This window comes from Sceloporus undulatus, chromosome 1 (assembly GCF_019175285.1).
Source record: "Sceloporus undulatus isolate JIND9_A2432 ecotype Alabama chromosome 1, SceUnd_v1.1, whole genome shotgun sequence".
Lineage (NCBI taxonomy): Eukaryota > Metazoa > Chordata > Lepidosauria > Squamata > Phrynosomatidae > Sceloporus > Sceloporus undulatus.
The window spans coordinates 216,327,268-216,347,284 of NC_056522.1; the positions used below are offsets into that span (position 1 = coordinate 216,327,268).

General features: G+C 39.9%; 1 protein-coding gene across 1 annotated transcript in view; it reads left to right on the plus strand.

Moving 5' to 3' along the window:
• Window positions 1–20,017, plus strand: part of LY75 (lymphocyte antigen 75) — a 94,732-nt gene that overhangs the window by 12,021 nt on the left and 62,694 nt on the right. The window contains exons 2-7 of the mRNA XM_042471671.1: window positions 234–605; window positions 11,180–11,353; window positions 12,739–12,903; window positions 13,510–13,620; window positions 13,923–14,066; window positions 18,414–18,602. Coding sequence (XP_042327605.1) covers window positions 234–605; window positions 11,180–11,353; window positions 12,739–12,903; window positions 13,510–13,620; window positions 13,923–14,066; window positions 18,414–18,602 — 1,155 coding nt within the window. The remainder of the gene's footprint in view (window positions 1–233; window positions 606–11,179; window positions 11,354–12,738; window positions 12,904–13,509; window positions 13,621–13,922; window positions 14,067–18,413; window positions 18,603–20,017) is intronic.

The following is a 20,017-nucleotide window of genomic DNA, read 5'->3' on the forward strand; positions in this document are numbered from 1 at the left end:
AAATACTATATTTTTCTACATGACCTTGCCTGAGTTTTGAGATCATTGAGGAGGTCTTTCTCTCAGTACTGAAACCACAAGCAGGTTTGTTGAAGACACATGAGAGGCCCTTACTGGATAGCCAAAAACATTCAGTTTTGACAATACTGCATAGGTAAACCAATAGTCTGATTTGGTATAAGGCAGCTTCCTGTGTTTCACCAAACATATCTCTTTTTCTTTTCCCCAATCAGATGACAATACCTTCACCATACGCCATGAAAAAACCAACAAGTGCATCCAAGTTAAAAACGAGCAGGTAATAGCAGAAGACTGCCAAGAGACTAAAGAGGCCATATGGACATGGGTCTCCCAACATCGCCTTTTTAACTTGGGATCCCAAAAGTGCCTTGGAATAGATACTTCCAAACCCCGGAATATCTTGAAAGTAGTGGATTGTGATTCAGACATTACACTGTGGTGGCGGTGCCTTGATACCTCAGTATATTCTGCTTCACAGAACAAATTGACTTTAAAGAATGGAATTTTGACAGTAGGTGTAAACGCATCTGATACGTGGAGAAGAAATAATTCCAGTGATGTAATTTGTAAACTTCCATATCGTGGTAAGTATTTATTTATTTGCATCATTCATTTTAATTGGAGAAAGGAAGGGTTTGGACATAAGTTTCATTAAGTCTTTCTTTCTTTCTTTCTTTCTTTCTTTCTTTCTTTCTTTCTTTCTTTCTTATGTCTTTATTAAATTACTTTAACATATATACAAACAATGTTGCATATGCCCCATTAAGTTTCATTAAGTAAATATGCCCCAAAAATTGACCCCAAAATCCTAGGCCGACATATTACGGGTCAGTATGGTAATATGGTAGCAGCTCTTTCAGATTTTCCCATGCAGTTTCTTTCTGTCCTGAGCCAAGCAGAGAGAGTCCTAGGTCACTGATTGCTGTTGGTTTAACAGTCCCACTCACATGCTTCGCTGTCTCGAGAATGAAGGCTGAAACACTTAAGCCTCTTATTGAGTGCTGTTTCCCCCCTGCTGCTTGCATACACGTACTGAAGGAGCTTACACTCAACCTATCCACAGGTCATGTCAAAATTAATAATTTTGGCCAAAACTTGCCCTTGACTTATACATGAGGTCAACTTACATTTGAGTATATATGGTAAACAAATATGTAATTGGAAAGCATTCAAGAGTAAGCATCACTTCATAAATTTCTCAGATTAAAAGTGGACATGTAGCAGCCATTCTCACCTCAGCAAATAACAGCCATTCTCTGAGTGTATTCGTGAGTGTATTTGTGATAATAAGTACCTTTGGGAGCCCCCTCCCCCAATGCTTGGCATTTTTAGTTGTACACTGAAGTCATCCCAGGAATTCACCTAAGGCAATATATGTGGTAGAACAAAGTTATAAGGTAGACAAATCCAGAGAATCTTGTACATGTCTCAGAAAAACGGTGCATTTCAGGAAGGGTGTGAGGAAAGATACCATTGAAAGAGAAACTTAAAAGACCACTGACTGCCCTTTTGGACAGTGTCATGATTTCCAGAAGAACTCAGGATCTATACATTATTGTGACTTTTTAAAAGGATAGAACAGCTTGCATTTTGAATCATTAAATTTTTAGACCAAATGATTTTGTTGGGCACTCCTTCTCTTAGTGATCTTTAAAGCAGCACAGTATCCCTGCTTGTGCTTCATCAGTAGAAATGTTGGATTTAACTATAAAGAATTCCTTTTGTGGCCACATTCAGACGTTGTGCTAAGCCCTGGATTATAAAAACATGAATGAGGTGAATTCCCCTTTCCTCCAGCTAGGCAAGAAATATAATGTCATGAAACAGCGTTTAGTGGAAATGTAGGTATTTCATATATTTAATACTTTGAATTTAGTTTTTTTTAAAAATTGTTCTGTTAATTCATTATTGCATGTCCTTAGGATGGCATTCAAAGGGGGGTGGGGAAACCACAGGCTACTCTCCTAGGGGTCAAACACAGCTCTGGGATTTTCTGGACAGCCACAATCCCTTTTCCATGATATCATGGTTTGATGGTTTTCCAGCCATCTTACAAGGCCTTTTCCAGTTCTAAAAAGTTGAAGTGCTTCTCCTTAAGGCACAGTTTCTAGCGCTGAGAGCATTAAGCTAAAATAGCCTGGTATTTTTGGTCCTTTCTTTGGCCTTCCTCATCACTGGAATGCAGAGGCCTGAAAACTGTTTTTATTTACCCATAATATCTAGACTCTGAGTTTGTGTATCCTGCCAGTAACATGTGCTGCTGAACTGATTCTTCCCTGGCAGTAATGTTTATACTGCTATTTATTTTAAAAGCACATGTTTTAATACTATTATTTTATTCCCATTTTATCCCCTTAGGTGCCCAGAGAACAGAGGTTATTGGAGTGAATAAGTGAAAAATAAATAAATATGCCTTAAAACAGAATGAGTGTCAGTTAAAAACTTGAGAAAATGGGATAGACCTCATTTGGCCCCCAGTGAAATAATGGCGATTCCTATCAAAGTTAAAGGATTCCTAATTCTTTTGTATTTGTCCATTTATCCTTTTCTGGGAGTCAGCATGGCATAGTGGTTTGAGCATTGAACTACAACTCTGGAGACCAGGGTTTGCTTCCCAGTTTGGGCAAGTCACATGCTCTCAGCCTCAGGGGAAGGCAATGGAAAACTTCCTCTGAACAAATCTTGCCAAGAAGAACCCATGATAGGTTCGCTTTAGGGTTGTCATAAGTCAGAAATGACTTGGAAGCATGCAACAACATAATTAAAGGAGGCTCAGATTTAAATGCCATGATGCAGTTGACACTTCGCAAGCTGTATGGGTTAATAGTTGGAGGCTAGAATTAGGCCCCAAATAAAAAGAAAATCTACAGTTGAACATTTCTTTCATCAGAACGAATGAGAATGTAATAAAATGGTATGCAATTTTTTGAATTTTTCTTCATCATGATACAAAAATATGATCTGTTAAGTACAAACTACACAAAAGTATTAAAATTAGATCAGGTGAAGTTGCAAAATAGGTATGGCAGACTGAATGACTATTTTTACTAACTACTGTAGGTAACAATTTATGCCAGTTTACACCTGGAGTTTGGGAATGAGGAAATCATGCTCTGACCCCTATTTGGAAAAACCTTTTTAATTTGAGTTGTTATCCAAATGTGTCTCTATGGTGCACCATTCAGAGCATAAGAGCAAAAATAAAGAGGAAATGGCAGTCTTTATAGTTAATTGTAAAGCTAGTTATCAACTCTGGATCATTTACTAATGTTTTTTTTTTAAGTTCTGAAGTGACATTATATAGCATTGCCTAGTGGCTAGAGTGAACAGAACCTTCAAATGCAAAGTCCCAAACAAGGTCTGGGTGAACTTGGGCAAGTCACACTTTCTCAGCCTCAGAGGAAGGCAAGAATAGATGTCCTCTGAAGAAATCTTGTACAAAACACCAAAAACAAGCCGACACCCTAGATAAAGTCACAGAACTATAACAAAACGTAAAATAGCAAACCACGAAAGTTTTAAAAGCACCCATACAACTTTTCCAAATGCAGTTTTATGTATAGAGCAGGTATTTTGGGATAGCAATATGTACAGCTATAAGTGTAATGAGTGATTAAAATGATAAACTGTCCTATAGCAGTAGAATTTTATTCTAGATCCTTCTCTCTGACATGTAATTCTAGTGTGCACGAAATATTTTATGTTTGGTTAGGGAATACTGGCAATTTTCCTCCTGTGTGTCTGGTTGTCCAGAAATCAACCATAGTTGCACTGCATTCTACAGAACAAACTGTGAGTTTGTGGTTCTCTGATGAAAGTGTAAGGTATGTCTGAATAGACATAAATGAAAATTACTTCAAAATATTGTTTTCTTTTCTCTGTGAGGAAATGTGGTTGATGAGGTCCATGTCACACAGCTATTTCTTGGCATGTTTATCTTTTATGTTTATGTAGCTAGGAAGTATTAATGCCTGGATTTTCTTGTTTTCCCATTCCCTTCCCATTCTTTCCCCTCTCCTTTTCTATTACAGCTGTTGCTGCTTTTTAAAAAAAATTGTATAGCATCTAAGGCTGCATCTTCACTGCAGATGTAATCCAGTTTGACACCACTATAACTGCCATGGCTCAATGCTATGGAGTTCTGGGAAATGTCCTTTGTTGTGACATCCAAACTCTCTGACAGTGACAACTAAATATCTAAAAAAACTGTAGTTCCCATAATTCCATACCAGTGAGCCATGACAGTTAAAGTAGTGGCAAACTGGATTATTTCTGCAGTGTAGATGCATCCTAAATGTGAGTGTTTCAGAAAGTATTAATAATAACGGTTGCCACTGAATCCAAAAGTCAAATTCCAAGATTGGGGCTATCATATTAATAGAGTTGTGCTGGCTGATAAAGGCCACAAAGATAGCTTCAGGGCATTTTTACCTATAATGGTGTGGGGCTTGAGGACTCCAGTGGAATTTTGACACTGCTGGGCTGATCCCATAGATTTACTTTCATGGCAGCACAACAACAGCCAAATAAGCAGGATTTTTGAAATAAATTTCTTCAAAACATCATAATGGTTTATTCATTCATTCATTCATTCATTCATTCATTTATATCTCACCTTCCTCCAAGTATAGTTAGTCAGTACAATGACAATGAGCTATCCTACTTTTCTAGATATATAGTCTGTCAAAAATCCCCTGAAAGACATCTTTTCTTTCCCTCATAGAAAGCAAGCATGCACTGACCAGTAAAGCTGGATGGAACATGAAAAATTCACTGGTCAATCTTGCATTCCTGTTGACCTGGCTGGATTGGAACCAATAGAGAGGTTTTCAGGCTTGAGTACCAGGGGAAAAAATTCATCAGCAGGACTGGTCTCCTTATCATCCCCAGTCCTTTTCTCTTCTTGACAAGATGCACTTTCAGTTTCACTCTGGGAACAGATGTGCTGTCTGATTACATGTTTTTGCTGTACATTGCTTATATATTATTTTTTAAAAAAAACACAGAAGAAACAGGATAAATGTGCAAGACTCCATATAACAGGAAATGTGTTATCAGCAATATATTGGAATTTCCACTACAGAAATCCAAAGTAAACAAGACAATTTGACTTCCTATGTTTGCACTGTTATGTATTATTTAGTACTACAGTGATGTTGAAAACTTGATAAGCCAGTGTCATGAAGCTGCTACAGAAAGGAAGATCACATATACAGGAGTCCTAGAAACAATCTTCTTCTCTGCTTTAGAAAATGTTAAGAGAATAAGCCTAAAGTGGCTTGTATTACAACTTCAGGAGCAAGATATTTTTCCTGGAAAGCATGGCAGAACAATTTTACTAGGAATCCCTTCTCTTCAGTGCTTCCTGTTAGAAACACTCTCTTCTGAACACATAGCAGCCTCTTTTTAATGCAGGCAATCCAGTATGTGGCCTGCCTATTTTTGCAACCCCAACTGGTGTTGCTGACATCAGAAGAGCACCACTGAAATTGCAGTTGCCAACAAAAATTGTTGTTGTGTGCCTGAGTCATTTCCAACTTAGGGTGACTCTTAAGGTCACCATAATCTTGGGGTTTCTTGGCAAGATTTGTTCAGAGGAGGTTTGTCATTGCCATCCTGTGAAGCTGAGACTTGTCTAAAGTCATCCAATGGGTTTCCATGGTTGAGTGGGGTTTCATACCCTAGTCTCTATAGTCATAGTCCAGTGCTCAAACAAATACACCATGCTGGTTCTTACCATCAAAAATACGGTGCCAAAAATATACGGTGGCATTTTAACCCCTCCCCCATTACCACAAAAGGTGGAGGGACATGGGATCCCCACCAACTGTGTCAGTGTCTCCTTGGGGGAAGGGGAATTGTTTCACTCAGAGGAGGCCTCCAACATGTTGGGTAACCTAAGGGTAAAACAGACTAGCAAATAAAGCTGGCTTCCTGGTAACGTGGGGGTGTGGTGTTCAGACAGCAGCACACCTGCAGGCTATCGGGAAGCTGCACAGATGACCACATGTGCAGCGGAATCATGGCATTTCAGCAGCGCAGCATTTAGACATGCTGCACCACAGAAATGCTGAAAAACCACTGCCATGGTGCCAAAGGTGCCCTTTTCCAGGCACAAAAAGGAGTGGCTTTCTACTGCTTCTATTTGCACTAGGAAAATGCCGGGTTGGGGGCATAACATGCGGTTGCCGCGGCCCCAACTTAAAGCTTAAAGGGGCAGTGTTAAGCTGCCCCTTTACCGCCATCTGTTTTTGGCCTTAAAGGACCGTTTCACTTGTTTATATTAGAACTAACTGTAAAAGGACTCAAAGTGTGGTGAATAAAGATTTGATGTAGAAATATGCAAGAGAACACACAAACACACAGTAACAATTCAGTCGGAGAGATTATACAAGGCCAGGGGTAGGCAACCTTTTTGAGCCGGGGGCCGGGTTGCTGTCCCTCAGACAACTGGGGGGCCGAAGCCAAAAAATAAAAAATTAAGTGGTTTTTTTTTAATTAAATAAATAAATAAACCGGGACAAATGTAGGACAACATTTTCAAATGGTGGACACTTTTTTTAAAAAAGTGGAGGACACACAAAAAAATTTGCTGATTTTTTTAAAAAATGTTAATATAAATGCATGTTTCTGAGGCGTCTATAGACAATTGCCCCCCTTGCCCCTGCGTGCGAGAGGCCAAAGGCCCCGGCGGCAATCGGCGGCAGGACCGGGCTGGGGCCGGTCCCAAGGCCTCGCCGGGCCGCATCCGGCCCGCGGGCCGCAGGTTGCCTACCCCTGTACAAGGCTAACCAAAATGGAGTTATGGAAAATAGATAGCTTAGGGTTGTAGAGAGGGTCATGTTTACCAGTCCTGCAGTGGAATCCATGGAAAGCAGTGTGTGGCTCAGACTGTCTGACGGTAAAATGGGAGGAGGAATCTCTGGTCATTTGGACAGAGATCTGGTGGTTGCTCACCACAATTACAAATTGTACATTTGCGGGTTGGACATTGGTATCCTGTTTGGTGCTCTCAAGTTTCTACACAAAGTACAAAAGATTTTGACTGCTTTCTCATGGGATTGACAATAAGTGCAACTTTGGTAGATGACCTTAACTCCAGATTAACAAAATAGTGATTGGATGTAGGACAATCCCAAGATAGTTGGATAGAAAGGGTGGTTGGGAACACAGCAGCGTGTAGGTAAGTGATAGGGCCTTACTTGCCTTAGAACAGTGAGGCCTCCTTTGTCTCCAGTGCAAAAGGATATGCAGAAAGTCTGGGGGAGAAAGGAGTGATCAGCAAACTCATTTAATTTTTATTTTGGTATTACCTTGATCCTTCATGTGTCTTCAGAATCAACATGCCTTTCCCATGGAAAACTTCCTAGTGTTCCAAAAGTTATTGTGACTTCTTAGAACATGCCTAGCTCTAGTTATCAAAATATGAAACCACATATACAGCACATGCTTGCGGTGGGGTTGTAGGGTATGGTACAATGTCCCCCCCCCAAAAAAAATCCTTGATGTTTTGGACCTTCCGATTAGGAAAAGCAGACAACACTCTGCCCTAGGACCTTATCACACTAGCTCAATAGATTTAAAGTTGAAAAAACCTGCAAATGTGAGAGGTTTATCACACGTTTCTACAAATCTGAAATATGGTGAAAATAAAGTGAATGTAAAGGGGACAAAAACAACATCTAGTACTTTCAGAAAGTTCTGAAAATAAAAAGGTGTCATTTTTGTCTCCTCTATGTTCACTTTATTTTTGCGTTATTTCAGGTTTGTAGAAACGTGTGATAAATTTGAGGGTTTTTTTCTACTTTAAATCTTGTTTCTTTGTGGGATTCCTGTGTGATAAGGTTCCTACAGACGTAGTAAATCTTTCTTGCACAGGTAGAACGCCTGGCATGTAAACCATGGAGAGCTTTCATAACAGCAGCTTGATTTTAGTGACAACTGTGTCCATAGCGGAAATCTCAGCAGCAGCCACCAACTTGCAGCTGCAGAAAACTTTGCGGTTCTCTGGCTCCAGTAGATTCCCAGGAAGATCCAGTGGAGCCTCCCAAGTGAGAAGGAACTTGCCCTCTCATAACTCAAGTTGATATTTGAAAAATATAGTGGATAATATAGTGGATCGGTAGCATTTCAGCAACACATGTTAAAGCACAGCTGCAGCTACTGCCAACTGGCAGTGCCTGTTGCTGCACTAATCCAGGACTAGATATGTTGGTAGATTAGTTTCAGTTACAGCTTTGCAGAAAGCACTGTGTTCATTGCTGGTTTGGGTTCTGTGCCATTATGTATTTAAATTGAATGGTTATGTATTGAATGAACTTTATCTTGTGTAATCTTTCTTCATTTTTACAATACTATAGTAACAGGTCATTTTAAGGGTGTAACATTGGTGTATGTAGGGTTTTGGGTTTTTTTGGTCACTGCAAATGACGGAAATTAACAACTCCCTCATGCAGTAATTCCCACCATCTCAAAATACAGCCCCCTCCTCACCCCACATGTACATTTAGTGATTGGTAAATCACATGAACAGGGGGAGGTATCTGCTTGTGTCCCTGTAGCACAGGGATGGGCAAAATATGACATGTGGGCCACATGAAGTCCCCTCAGGTAAAAAATAAATAAATAAATGTTGGCCTTTTTTTCTTCAGAGGTCTCCCAGATAACCTCAAGGGAGTGTGGAGGGCCTTTCTCCCAGGGCCCCTCAGCAGTCAAAAAACATTTTGTGTTCCAAAAAAATCATCTCAAATTTCCTCTGAGATTGTGGGAGGAATTTCCGCCATGGGCCCCTCTGGATCAATTTAGGCATCAGAGAAGTCTTTTTTGAATCAAGAAGGGACTTCTATTCATTTCCTATTATTAAAAAGGCCTTTCCTAGATCTGAAATCGTCCAAGAGTGCTAAACAAATGGTGAAAATACCCTCTAAAGGGCATTAAGGGACAATCCTCCCCATTTCTTCTTTTCTTATTTTTTTGGCAGTGGTGTTTGGGGAGTGTGCAGCTTTCCAAGGTTTCTTGTGGAACCAGTGCAGTCCCTTAGTCTTTTACAGTTTCCCAACACTGCTGCAGACAGACACACAATAAAAAAGCATCCTCCAGAACCTCTGGGGGATCCTCCTAAGATCCTGGAGGATGGTAGTGTTGTACATCTAGTTGTAAGAATATACCTGGTGGAAATCAGGCACTCCTTTCATTTCTTCTGGTTTGTGGCGCTGACCACTAAATGTCTGTGTTGTAGAGACGAGAGGTGAGTCCTGCAGGAAGGAGAAGGGAATGTGGAGAAGGGATTTGTGCTTGGGTGCAAATTTATGCCCATGCTTATGCAGGGTTTCTGACCAGATTTTTAAAATAAATTAATATACATGTAGTATTAATAATAAATAATAAATTTCAATGCAGACTGGAGAAAATAAATGTTATTATTGTTGTTATTGTTAACTGCCCTCAAGTCGACTTCAACTCATGGTAATGCCATGAGTGAAAGTGGGCTGTGTGCTAGGCCTGAAGATGAAAACAATGAGGAATACAAAATGTCTTGTATAAAATACAAGTATTGCCCGTATGTACAAGGCTAAGAACTATACATCCCAACTAATGAACAATGTATATAGAATATCAGACAGTCAAAATACAAATAAGGCTTAGAGCACTTCAAAAAAAAAAAACATATGGAAGGGACAACAATACAAGCCAACAACAAATAAAATTGTTTAAAATAAAACCAAATGAGTTTCGACATGTGTCTTCTTCAGTTGTAAAGGTATGGCTGTTATAACAGCATGAAGATCTATCTATTTGTGTGGACACATCCAGTGTAAGTCAGTAGTTAATTAGCCAATGTGGGCTGTATCCTGGATGTCCCACAAAGTTGTAAGGCTATTTTTCCTTGCCTGATAGTTTGGCAACATTTCTCATCTATTATTCTTTGTATATTGTACTTATTAAAACTGAGCTATCTTTTTCAGTTATGCTATTTTCCCCCTAGACTTTTTTGTTTTGCAACATTTCCTTTAGGTTTAGGGTCACACCTTTGTGCCTTCATCAATGCCATGGATGAGACACCCCCAAGCCCCATGTCCTCAAACGCTCTGCTTAGGTCCTGTATATTCATACTCATGGCCCCCTTCATTGAGTATACCCATCTAATATGTGGCCTTTCTCTCTTTCTACTACCTTCCACCTTTCCTAGCATTATTATCTTTTCCAGTGAGCCGTGTCTTCTCATGATGTGGCCAAACTGTTTGGCAATCTTGGCTTTTAGGGAGACCTTGGGCCTGATCTGCTCTAGCACCTAGTTTGACTTTCTGACTGTCCATGGTATTCTCAGCACTAGCACCACATCTCAAATGAGCTGATTGTCTTTCTATCTACTTTCTTCACATTACAGCCTTAAAAAATAATACATTTGAATAAATAACTGCAGCTGAAACTATCAACTGATCAATAAAGCTCATCTCATTTTAAAAAACAACACTTTTTGGGATTTTAATAATTTTCTAAGAACCTAGAATGATGGTGCCTGATGATAGCCAGCTGAAATGCATTTCATAGGTGCAGAAATGGCCGTGTCACTACCTTTAGTTTATGAAAATATAGAAATATGCATTTTAAATAAGATCTGTTATTTTACCTAAATACGCCCAGAAAATTAGGGTTGCAGATCACAGGAGAACATCCATAGATGGAAAAGTTCTTCCCTTCAAAATGTCATTTGGAGCATCTAGAAATGGCAATAGCAGTGGTGGCACCAATGTGTTCTTCCCTGTCCCTATCAATTTATTTATGCCTTGCATTTCCTTGAAGCTGGAATTAAAGTTAGTTTATTTATACTCTTTTTTGGACTCTATTTTATCCACTTTTAGAATGCTTGAATTGGGCTCTAGAACACAGTGATCTGTGTTCTGACTATTTTGTATTTAAACTATTATTACAACAATTACATAAGATGCATATGTTTGAAAGGTTAACCATTTCCCATTATAGCCTCTCTAAAATAATTTATCATAGCTTTTAGCTGGTAATAATGTATACTTCTAAAATATTCAAAGAATATTTTTAGTAATAGTTCATTTTGCAATGCACACATGCAGATACGGACGTGTACACACACACATATTTTCAAATGTAACATCTCTTTTTGTTGTTGTGTTTACTCTAGAAATTTATACCAGTGGTGGAAACTCCTATGGGAAGCCTTGTGAATTTCCATTCCTTTTTAATAAGACATGGCATCATGACTGCATACACAATGAAATGTTCAAGGGTGGTGAATGGTGCTCTACAACCTCTGATTTCAGTCAACATGGAAAATGGGGATTCTGCTTAAAACCAGGCAAGTAATGTACTTAAAATAGCATTGTGAAGAAAAGTTGTTGTCAATCCATACTGTTTCTTTTGTATTTCATAGACAAATATTGAATGACCAGGATTTCATGTCTACTTATAGTTTTGTCATAGAATATTAAACAAAAATGTGTTGTTGTAGCAAATGTGATTTAAGATCATGCTCTAGTTGTTCTTCTAGTTCATGACATCAAGCATATGTGGAGGGTGAAAATGTCAGGAGCACTATTCAGGTTTGACCTGATTTACTCCAGCTGCCTGAGTTTACTGGTGTGTTTATGGTAAGGAGGTTAGAGAACCATGCTTGGATGAACCAGTTTTTCTTGTTCTCTGAAAACACACATACATGTAACAAAAATGGGTATGGGGAGGAAGGAATGTGAACGTCCTCCAATTTCCTATGTAGTTCTTTATACTCTGCAATTTGCATGGCTCAGAGTGGGGAAGCTTAGGAGAAGCAAGGAAAATAATGGTTTTATTGCAAAGGGATCCTGCAGCACCTTTAAGACTTAACTGTGTGACAGAAGTTGTAGCATGAGCTTTTTCATAGACTTGTCCTACTTCTTCCATGCTCAGGAAAAATAGACCAAGTCTACAAAACCTTATGCTATAACTTCTTTCACATGTAGTTTTTTGTGGGTTTTTCAGCCTATGTAGCCATGTTCTGGAAGAGTTTATAAACTCTTCCAGAACATGGCCAGGTAGCCTAAAAAACCCACAAAATCTATGGATGCCAGCTGTGAAAGCCTTCAACTTCACATTCTTTCACACAGTTAGTTTCAAAAGTGCTGCAAGATACCTTTGCATGCTGATATTCCAGACTAGCATAGCTATGGAGATTATCACAAGGGGGACAGGATAGGGACAAGATCGCTCCCCCATCCTTATCCTGTCCATGACCCAAGTGGAAGTGATTGCGCAAATCACTTTCACACTGCAGCCAGCTGAAAAGCACTTTCAGCCGTCATTGTTATTAATGGGTTAATCTGTTAACACAAAATACTGCAAATGACGCCTGAAAGTGCTTTCCAGCTGGCTGCAGTGTGAAAGTGATTTGCGTGATCACTCCCATTCGCACTTCCCTGCCAGGTCAAGTTCGGATCATGTGGGAAAGTCTTTCCCATGATCGGGTGGGAAGGACGGGACAGAGATGGGACAAAATGATATCCCACACCTCATATGATAAACTCCACAATCTCTGAATGGCTTTCTGGATCACTGTAGTGTGTTATGCCTCTTTGTGCAGACATGCTGAGGGTTAAGAGGATATGTCAGTAGGGATTTAGATCTTTTAAGGCCTGTGAGATGCCTGAACAGATTGGAAATGTGCCTAAGTGGGACCCAGGTTTTATAATTATCTATTTCCTTCCCCAGAGGATGGTTGTCAGAATACATGGGAGCATGATGTGAAATCTGGAAGTTGCTATCAGCTAAATACACAGGCTGCCCTATCTTGGAAGGAAGCATATGTCTCATGTCAGAGACAAGGTGGAGACTTGCTGAGCATCAGTAGTGCATCTGAATTAAGCTACATTCAAGGTAACTACAATTCTATATTTATTTTATCTGGGTGGTACTCCTTCTACATGCATGTCTAAGCAGGTTAAATGTGTTTCTTTTCAGTAAACCATTTCCGTATATCACCTCACTTCCTTTTCAAAGAGCACTTCATATATACAGGATAAACACAGGATTGCACAACAATTTAACCATTGGTGAATTTCCCCTCTTCACATTATTATCTGTTCTTTTATTGTTATAACAGTTTTATTATACTGTTTAGTAGGAGTCTGAAACCTTTGTAAGGGTAATTTCTTGCTTTTTGCACTACTAGAATCATAAATGTAGATGGAGAAATTTAAATCAAGAAGATTTAAATATTTATCATCTCTCTGTAAATCAGAGGTGAGAAATCTTTTTTCAGACCAGGGGGTCAATTCCAATTTGGGAAGGGATTTAGAGGGCTACATTCCAGGAGTGGGCAGGTGAAACAGATGAAATTCTTACCTATCTGGGCACTTTTCTTATTGACCATACCAAGCACAGCTCAATTCTGCACATGCCCACTCAAGATTGAGCACAATTAGGAACAAATTGCCTGAAAATGTATTGTTATACTAATCTGTAGTATTTTTAACTCTACAGCTAAAGATGGAATTGCAGAGATATTTTGGATTGGATTAAACCAACTGGATATTTCTGGTGGCTGGCAGTGGTCAGATCATACCCCACTGAACTTCCTTAGCTGGAGTCCAGGTAACTGTATTTCTCAAACATTCTTTATAATCCTGCTAATGTGTCCTCAGTCTAACTATGTTCAGAGAAGCTTAGGCCTATAACAGTGTGCATAGAATTTCAGTCATGCTAAATAATTTCTCATAAAACACAATTTAAACTCATTGGCAGAGTTTAATTTTTCAAAGCCCACTCTTCAACAAAAGGTGTGGGTGGAGGGATAATGGTGTTATCATCAATGAACTCCTCCTTCGTAGTCCTGTAATTATGTAAGATTGTGATTTTTATGCCTTAATACTTTAAGTACTGTTGTTCCTCTACAGAAATGCAGGATACGCCTCTGCTAGATGGAACTGGCTGTGTAGCTATGAATGCTGACAGAGGCCACTGGAAGAGCTATCCTTGTGAAACTGCACTTCCTTATGTGTGCAAGAAGCAATTTAATAATACCAAAGAAAAATTTCCAGGTCAGTTAAAATTGCATTGTGGATTCATCTCTCGAAACCAGTTTTTTAAACTGCTTAATATTTATAGTTGCTGTTATTGCAGCTGTGCATAATTATTAAGTAGCCACCTTCTTCTTTAAGTAACTAACTGTGAAGACCTGTCTGTAAGAAAAATAGCATTTCAAAATGTCATCATCACAACCTGCAATTTCTTAACAGATTCAGCATATTCTCTTCAGCATGGATAATAGATGCAAGGAATATGAGTGCATTTACTATGAAAATATTTTTGCAGAAATAGATACAGTGGGCCCTTGTTATCTGCTGAGGTTTGGTTCCAGAACCCCCGTGGATAACAAAATCCATGGCTATTCAAGTCCCATTAAATAAAATGGCATAGCAAAATTATGTTCCCTATATGAAATGGCAAAATGAAGGTTTGCTATTTGGAATTTATACCTTTAAATATTTAATATTTTAAATCTATGGATGCTTCAAACCATGGATAAAAAATCTGTTTATAAGGAGGGCCAACTGTAATTTCTCCTAGTCTCAAAATCAGAGGAAATGTTCTAGACGGTTTTCAAAATTGGCAAACCATGGTATTCTTTGAACATTTACTTGGAAATAAATCCCTCTATGTTCATTATAGCATTCTCCCTATTAAATGGGCTTATGAAGTAAGAACACACTTCCAACTGACCAAAATTACTGTGAAGAAAAGAGAAATTTTGTGGTCTGAAGAAGCTTGCCATATTTCCTAATCCTAACCCACATCCCACTACAGTTGGCATGCCTTTGAGTTAGGATTCCATGGTCCTAACAGCTGAAGATGGCCAAGGGCAAAGCCATCCAAATTTAGAAGTGTTGGAACCCCCTTTAGGACTCCCCCTGCCCTGGCCTAATTTTCTGCTAGCATTTTGGCTAGGATTGAGGCTACTATCAGGAGAATAAGGAGAAACAATATGGTTTCCAATTGCCAAGGGGGTCAGGAAAAGCTGCATATTAACACCCTATCTGCTTAATTTGTATGCAGAACACATATGTAAAGTAGGATTAGACTCTTGGGAAGAAGACATGAAAACTGGACGAAGGAACATCAACAATTTAAGATATGCAAATGACACCACTACTAGCAGAAAACAGCAAAGACTGGAAACAACTATTGAAGAAATTGTAAAGGCAGGCTTACAGTTGAACATTAAGAAAACAAAAACAATGACCACAAATGATCTATGTAACTTTAAAACAGACAATGAAGATACTGCCGCAGTTTAAGATTTTCCTTACCTTGGCTCATTCATTAATCAGAATGGAGACTGCAGTCAAGAAATCAAAAGAAGACTAGGATTTGGAAGGGAAGCTCTGAAGGAACTAGGAAAGATCCTGAAGTATAAAAGATGTGTCATTGGCATGGTACAAACCGCCCAAAAAGGGCGGCCTGCTAGCGCCTATTTTTCCACCAGAGGGAAGCCTCAGCTGCCAAATAGCATGACTTCCTGCTGGTGAAAAAAGAACCCACAAAAAGCAGGTGCCGTGCCGCATGGCACCGTGCAGATGCCGCGCAGCACTTACGTAACAATGGTGGCACCCATGTAAACAGGGTGCTGCCATTGTTATGCCTTCATCACATGTGTGGGTTGCGGGGCATGTGGTCACTCCGCTCCCGCCCGTCCCCCCGGCAACCCTCGCATGTGACAAGGGTGCCACAAAGCATGATATGTACCAGGCCATTGAGTACTAAAGTTACGATTGTCCATGCCATTGTTTATCCAATTTCTGTGTATGGTTTTGAAAAATGGACAGTGAAAAAAGCTGATGGGAAGAAAATCAACCAGAGCCCTGGTGGCACAGTGGTTAAATGCCAGTACTGCAGCCATTCGCTCACAAACCACAAGGTTGTGAGTTCAGTTGCAGTCAGGGACTCACAGCCAACTCAGCCTTTCATCCTTCCATAGGTCGTTAAAATGAGTACCCAGCTTGTTGGAGGCAATTAGCTTACACTTTGTAAACTGCTTAGGGAGTGCTTAATTGCACTGATAAGTGGTATAGAAATATACTTGCTATTGCTACTAGCTATTTAAGATGTGGTGCTGGAGAAGAGTTCTGCAGATAAATAAGTCTAGAGGAAATAAAGTCTGAGCTCTCTCTAGAAGCCAAGATGACTAAACTGAGACCGTTGTGCTTTGGCCATATCATGAGGAGACATGACTCCCTAGAAAATACAATAATTCTTGATAAGGTGGAAGGCACTAGGAAAAGAGGAAGACCACATTACAGATGGTTGGGCTCAATCAAGAAAGCCTTAGCTCTGCGTTTGCAAGACTTGGGAAGGACTCTTAAAGATAACTTGACTTGGAGGTCTCTTATTCATAGGGTTGCCATAAGTCGAAGTCAACTTGACAGCAGCTAACGACAACAATTGTGGCTGTTTCCCTGAGCTGAAGATGGTTTGGAATTGAAATGACTTGGCTCCTCCCTTTCCCAGTCTCTTGTCCACCTCCTTTTTGGCTGTTCTGCTGGCAGATCTTAGCCAGCAGAACAATGAAAGAGGATTTTGCTGGTAGAAGGAGATTTCTGTTGGGAGAAAAGGCTTATGTCTAATGTCATTTCTGATAGCCAGCATATCCTTGATTTAAGATTAAACTGGTAGACGGATGGATGCTCTGTTGAATTTGGTGGGACACTCTGTTGATTAAACTTATGCTGAATCAGAATGCATACATGCCTCTTCATCTGGGATTCATTATTTATGTTACTGCAATCCTGAAGCTGATAGGGGCATTTAAAAATAGAATGTGCATTCTGGCCAACTTCGATTTAATTCTGGACTCAGCAATAGAGAAAGCGCAAACAAACAGGGTGGTGGGAAGAAGTAAAGCAAGCAAGCAATCGAATCAGACTTCACTTGTGAAAATGTGACAAAAGTGTTTTTCTGTCAGCTGGGATGGAGCAATCTCCCATTCACCCAAACAGTGTTCCCAAGCAATCTGTTTGGCATATTTCAGCCTGCACTGGCCTCTTACCAGTCTGCTTTAAAACCAGAAAGCAACAATGGTCAGTGTGGTTGAGTGCCTCCAGATTATTTCCAATTTGTGATAGCCCTAAAGTGAATCTATCACTTTAGGGCAATCTTTCTTCAGAGGGAGTTTGCCTTTGCCTCCCTCTGACAATGGGAGAGTAACTTGCCGAAGGTCACCTAGTGAGTTTCCGTGGCCGAACAGAGATTCAAACTCTGGTTTCCCAGAATCATGGTCTATGCTGGCTCTTGTAGTCATACTACTTATAAATGCAGGTGTCTATACATATCACATCATGCTGGTGCACCAAGAGTAGCACAATGGCACTTTCTTCCCTTTTTTGCCACAGTCCTCCATGTGACCTGAAAATCAGCTCTGGGGGAAAATAGCTTTGCATGATTTCCTAGCTCTGAATCCTTCCCCACATCCCATTGCTTCTCAAGAGAGCAGATTTTGGGGAATTTGACTGGAAGCTGCAGTTGGAAGGAAGAGCCATGCCTCAGTTTTGCTAACCTAGGCCCTTTCCAGACGGGCCTTACGTGACGTCCTCGTCACGTGCTAGCACATGACGAGGGCGCAATCATGGTGGCCTCCCGTCCACATGGGGGCCACCATGATTACGTCACATTTGCGCTGCTTCCAAACATAGTGGCACACGTGTGACGCCCTTGTGCCATCCTGGGCCGCTTATGGCGGCCTAGGCACAGTGCTGGAAGGAGCTCCGAAACGGAGCTCCTGGGGGAACGCCTCGTTCCTGCAGCCACCAAACATCTGCGGGAACGAAGCCGGGAGAAAGGGGCCAAATGGCTCCTTTCTCTCCTGGCTGCTGCTCCTGGGCAGCTTCCGGGGTGTCCTGGGGCATGGAGCCCCAAGGACACCCCTTTTCGGGACCAGGGAGAAGTGGCATTTTACTGCTTCTCCCTGGTCCTGAAAAGCGCCAGATTGGGACCTTTGGGCTGCCGCTGTGGCTGTCCTGGCCCCAATCTGTGCTTCATTGGAGCAGCTGCAGGGGCAGTCTGTACCCCACCAGAAAAGTGCTTTAGGGGCTGCATTCTTGTGGTTGGTGAGGATAAGTGTAAAAGAATGAGATTGAAAATGTCATTCTCAAGATCAAAAAACTAATTTCAGCCTATTGTAATGGGGAAAACCTTTATAAAATTTGGGAAACCAGCAAGCATTTGCATCATTAGGAATGGGAATTGATAATCTGTGGAAGCCCCAAAGGCCAGATCTATATCAGGGCCTGAGGTTCACTTTTCCCACTTCCAATTCCCTCTTTTGTAGAAGGTGTGGGTTTTATCTCCCCAACATTCTTTGTAAATTGCAAATATTTCACCTTTGTTCTCAGGAGTTCAAAGCTATTTGGAGACTCAGTGTGAATCTGACTGGAATCCTCATAATGGGTTTTGCTATAAACTAATGAACAACTCTGCTTCGTGGAAAGATGCATATCACTTCTGCAATGCAAGCAATAGCAGCTTAATCAGCATACATTCCTTAGCAGATGTTGAGTTAGTTGTTACAAAACTTCATATTGGTAAGTTTTGACTCAGCATGTCAGTGTGAGTTTCTTTTTTCAATTTTAGATTAAAGAATGGAATGGAATGAAAGTTTGTTTTAGCCTGGGGATTTTAACTTATTTGGCCATAGCAATTTTTAAAAACTATTCAGAATTACAGGCTGTTCAAAAAAAATAAACACATGATTTAGACTGAGTGAAATGTAATGTGTTCGCCAGATCCTTTAAATACTCTTGTAATTGTGACATAAAAAGGGGGAAGGAAGGGGAAGGAAAGAAGGAAATCTGGCAACACCTTTAAGACTAACTGGTTTTTACCCCCCTTGCTGGAGCTTTCATGGATATAAATCTCACTTCTTTGGATGCAGTATGAAGTGGTATAAAGGCCTCATGCATGAAGCATATTTATACAGTTGTGGGAGTGGAGTGGCATGGAATAAGATTCATTAATATGCAAATCATGTCCCTTCCCCTAAATTTTCACAGGGCTGAGTGATACAGGTCTTTCAGATCTTTACAGTGGTCAGTTAATGTTGATATGCTTACCAAAAGTCAGTTTCTCTGAGTTCAAAACTCTATGAGAAGTAGTGAGAACTCTTGTATTTATATATCTAGTGTGCCATGAAGCCATTCACTTTGTTCATATGGATTGGAATTTGTGAATATAGTTTATCAGTTTCTTTTTCTAGGCTTCTTTTGTAATTTCCTTGTTAAAAGACCATAACTTGTAAATCACTTACTATGTGTTCAGGAAAGCTAAAATGTTCTGAAATAGGTATTGCCATTTCTAATATCAGATATGTGTCCATTAATTTTGTGTTTTTGTGTTTTTGGTCTGTCTTGTAGTAAATGGCTCCTGGGTATTGATCTTGTCTTGTCAATTTGTTTCTTTACCTCCTTTGGTGGGTAGTTTGAGAAATGCCTGATGTAAATCCAAGAATTTTGAGTCTGCCTTGTGATTCTGAGATGTAAACAATAGATTTAGTAGATCATTTGGGTGGAAACTGAAGGCATGCAAGTATGTGTATCAATCAGTGAGTTTTTGGTGGAGCATGGTGCTTAGAAGTCCAAATTGCACAATGGTGTAAAGAAAGTGAATTGTTGTGTGAATTATTCCAGCCTCAGGTTGACGGTATATTGGAAGTTGTTCAAATCCTGGCTGAACTTCTCAAGTGATTGCTTTCTGTATAGAAATCATTTAGAAATAGTGGGTAAAGGAGAGATTTTTGGATGCCGAGTCTTATACTGTCGCTGCCTCCTCTACCTACGATTTCTCTACCTACGATATCTTCTTTGAAATTATATAATTATAAAAATTCCAATCCATATTAAAGATCTGAAAAATCTGTCAACTTATATGCAGCCCTTTGAAAATTTAGAGTAAGGTCATAATTCTTTTGATTTACAAGTCAACAAGCATTTCTCAAACTACA